The sequence below is a fragment of the Salvelinus sp. IW2-2015 genome, unplaced genomic scaffold, assembly GCF_002910315.2.
Source record: "Salvelinus sp. IW2-2015 unplaced genomic scaffold, ASM291031v2 Un_scaffold4824, whole genome shotgun sequence".
Taxonomy (NCBI): domain Eukaryota; kingdom Metazoa; phylum Chordata; class Actinopteri; order Salmoniformes; family Salmonidae; genus Salvelinus; species Salvelinus sp. IW2-2015.
The window spans coordinates 2,088-6,152 of NW_019946093.1; the positions used below are offsets into that span (position 1 = coordinate 2,088).

The 4,065-nt window shown below is 37.8% G+C and overlaps 1 protein-coding gene across 1 annotated transcript in view; it reads left to right on the plus strand.

Annotated features, from left to right (window-relative positions):
* The first annotated feature begins 3,015 nt into the window (after nt 1-3,015).
* The window catches only part of LOC112077682 (uncharacterized), a 4,483-nt gene continuing 3,433 nt past the window's right edge, over nt 3,016-4,065 (plus strand). The window contains exons 1-2 of the mRNA XM_070441798.1: nt 3,016-3,444; nt 3,768-4,052. Coding sequence (XP_070297899.1) covers nt 3,114-3,444; nt 3,768-4,052 — 616 coding nt within the window. The 5' untranslated portion in view covers nt 3,016-3,113. The remainder of the gene's footprint in view (nt 3,445-3,767; nt 4,053-4,065) is intronic.

A 4,065-nucleotide genomic window follows, 5' to 3' on the forward strand; every position in this document is an offset into this window, starting at 1 on the left:
ATGTGCAACTCTGAGATGATGATGATTAATGTATTTCTCTGGATTTTGAATATTGTTAGATAACTATTTCCTTTATTGGACAAGAACATGTTTTATACATAGAATATGAAGTATGTCATACAGTATATGCACCATAAATGTGGCAACTGATGATGACGTTGTTTGGTTACACTGTGTTTACCGACTGCAGAGAAATGGAGTTGTTGGTCACTACAGGTTTTAATCAGGTTGTAGCATGAGCCTGAGAAACATATAATATAAACTAATATGATGAGATAGAGAGAGGAAGGAATAAGGGGACAGACCCAGTAGACTGAGGGGTAATGTTGTTGCTAAGTGACCAATCAAATAAAAAACTTTGTTCAATCAGTTAAAAGCATATTAATTATAAGTGTAGATAATATATTCAGTAAACAAAAAAAACATATTTGATTTTATGTGGGTACATGTGTTTGTGTGTGTGAGTGAGAGTTAGGCTACATGAAGGGGATTATTGGGTAGTTTGTTATCAGGCTGACCCCTGTCACGGCCGTCTAAAGGAGGAGACCAAGGTGCAGCGTGGTGAGCGTACATATTCCTTTTATTAGAAATGACGCCGAACAAAAAATAAAACAATACAAAACAACCGTGAAGCTTAAGAGCTATGTGTCACAAACAAAGTTAACTTCCACAAAGACAGGTGGGAAAAAGGGCTACCTAAGTGATGGTTCTCAATCAGAGACAACGATAGACAGCTGTCCCTGATTGAGAACCCTACCCGGCCAAAACATAGAAAATACAAATAATAGAACATAGAATACCCACCCAACTCACACCCTGACCAAACCAAAAATTGATTGCTTGTATATTTCGATATTGTGATCCATAAGAATGTGGAGTAGTTACAGCCTGTCCTGAAGGGGTGTTAGAACCCCAGATGTTTACCATAGTATACAACTAAAGGTGAAGTCTGTAACTGCTTTCCCTGTAACCTTTCTCTGGTTTCTTCAAAGTTACATGTGTCCCACACTCTACACTCTACAACATACACTTAGATTTTTTAGAGGTAAATAGTTAACAAAAAAGATGAATGTATCAACATGTATGATGTGAAGCTAAATGAACCTCTAGACCCAGTTCCCCAGTACAGCTTGAAATCCTCCCATCTCTGTAGTGGTAATAAATAACGCACAAATCAAATGTATTGTCACATCCGCGAATACAAAAGTGAAATGCTTTAAAAACACCAAAAAAGTAAATATATATTAATTTATATAAAAATAAATGAATAATAAGCAAAAATAATAATTTACAAAAAGAAAGCAATTAAAAAAGTTTAAATAATGACAAAAAAAAGGCAAACACAACACACACACAAACAATACACACACACCACACACAACACAACACCACCACACACACACACACACAACACACACACACACACACACACACACACACACACACCACACACACACACACACACACACAACACACACCACAACACCACACACACAACACAACATAAACGTACATGACAATCCTGTACACATCACATATACAACAAATGAATCAACCATAACACACAATAAACAATACTATTTAACAGTAACTAAACATTACTCATAACAGAACCACTTGAGGTGTGTGGTGTGGTGTGGTGGTGTGTGTGTGGTGTGTGGTGTGGTGTGTGTGTGTGTGTGGTGGTGGTTGTGTGTGTGGTGGTGTGTTTGTGTGTGTGTGTGTGTGTGTGTGTTGTGTGTGTGTGTGGTGTGTGTGAAGAGAGTGATTGAGAAGTGAGAGGTGCTGGAGATGTCCATTTCATTGTGCACAACTGAGGTAGCTGGCTTGCTTTACTGACAACTGAGCAAAGGTTTGAGGGAGCTACACTTACTTATCTATCTATTTACATTTCTCAAGAATCTTTCTCTCTGTTTTTCTGTCTACGGTGAAGAGGTGTATTCAGAGTGAATTGGTGTGATCTAAGCAGACTGTCATCATATAGGAAGTAAGGGGGTTTGTAGAAGGACTGTAGTTGTAGAGGAAGTCACTTGTCTGGGGGACAGAATGGAGCACACTTGCTCTGTTTGCTACTATGTTAGTACTGAGTTAGTGTTTTGTAATGAACACTAATTACCTGATTTACTAAGAATTTAAAGGAAAAGGGAATAAGACATTTCAAAATGAAGACAGTTTCACGCTTTAGCTTTGTTTTGTGTTTTAGCCCTTATTGAGAATATTAGTAAATGCACTCAAAGGAAATATCAGCAAATATGGTGTAGTATGAAGTAAGAAAGTGACACCCTACATTTGATTGCATCTCTGTGAGAACCTGAGCTTGTATAGCCGATGCCATGCAGACCTGGTTAGTGTGGTGTGTGCATTTACCAGTCATTATTTCAGGAACTAAAGAGTGGTGTTAACTCAAGTTGCAAAATGTGTTGTCAATACAATGTATAAAATGCAATAATTCTTGATGTGTTGTATAATCAAGTTGTGATTATTGTAAATGGTTGAGGGTTCCTTCACTACAGTTATAGTAAACTGTGTTAGATTAATGAGTGGTGGTTTTGTCTCTGTACACTCTTGTGTGCAGAACATGGGAAGTCAGCGGCCATTTAAAGCTGCCGTCCGTAATTCAAACTACCACAAAATGGCCACCTGACACTTTTTGTGGTATATGCTGAGGGATGGGGCTAAGGAAATTCATCATCTACTTGTTACAATAATTTCATAAAAATACCATATATTTCCGTTTATTGATGGATAAGACAGTTTTGAGGAAATTAAAAGTTATACTCTTCAAGAATAAATGCCTATGACTAATTAATGATAAAAAATGTGTGTAGAAATCATAGATTGGCAGCTTTAAAATAAAGTACAGAATGTATTGTAATCAGTAACATGATTGCATGTTATTATATTTAAGTTATATTGGACAATGTGACTTTCTGTGTGTAGTGCTGAGTAACACATCTACTCTGGACACTCTGAAGTGATATTGGTAAATATTTGAACACTTGATCAAGCCTCAAACTCTTAATGCTTCATCAAATGTTTTATTTGTGATTTTTAAAGCTTCTTTTGACGAGACATAATTTTAGTTTTGAGTGTCTCAAAAAAACAATTGTATCATGCTGGTTTTATTTTGTGCAGGAAAGGCAAAGGCTGTTCTGACCATATACCCCACATCCTCCCAGATATTCAGTGGAGAGTCTGTCACTCTCAGATGTAACATACAGAGGGGAGAAGTCACTGACTGGAAATACACATGGAGCAAGGATGATGTAGACTCAATCAGTAGGAAGCATGAATATGAGATCAGAGAGGTTAAGATTTCAGACAATGTTGGCTACAGGTATCTGGGTACACATATTGACAATGGGGACGACAGGTGTCTGGGTAAACATATTGATCAGAAGAAGCATTCTGAGTGGAGTGATGCAGTCAGACTGACAGTAACAGGTAAATCATCTTATCTCTCATTCACATCAGTGCCTCCTTGTCCATAACCACTTGACATCACTCTACATTAATGTCACTGCTGTTTATTTAATCAAACAAATGGACACTATTTATATTGAGTCAATCATGTAGATGTGGTCTGTGTGTCAGTATGAATGGGAAATAAATAGTTACAGTACTACCTAAAGAAGTAAGATCATACGTTGGAGAGATTTGTGCTCTGAATGCATTTGTCTTCATATATAACTGTGTTTCCACAGCTCTAACCAATGGATGTTGCTAATCATGTATCCATATATTTAAATCATGCTCTATTCTCACAGCCCTGCCCAAAGGTAAACTGACCATAACACCAAACCCTGCATACACTGGAGAGACAGTAACTCTGACGTGTTCAGTGGGGTCTGACAGTGGCTGGAGCTATACATGGTACAAAGACAACGCTAAGAAAGTAGTGACCTTATCTAGCAGACACACCACAACAGGAGTCACCTTCACCATAAAAAGAGCTGCTGAGTCTGACCAGGGTCTCTACTGGTGTCAGGGAGAGATCCAGTCCAAATTCATATCATCAATCATCAGTGATCCTGTCACTATCACTGTGAAAGGTGAGTAATTGTG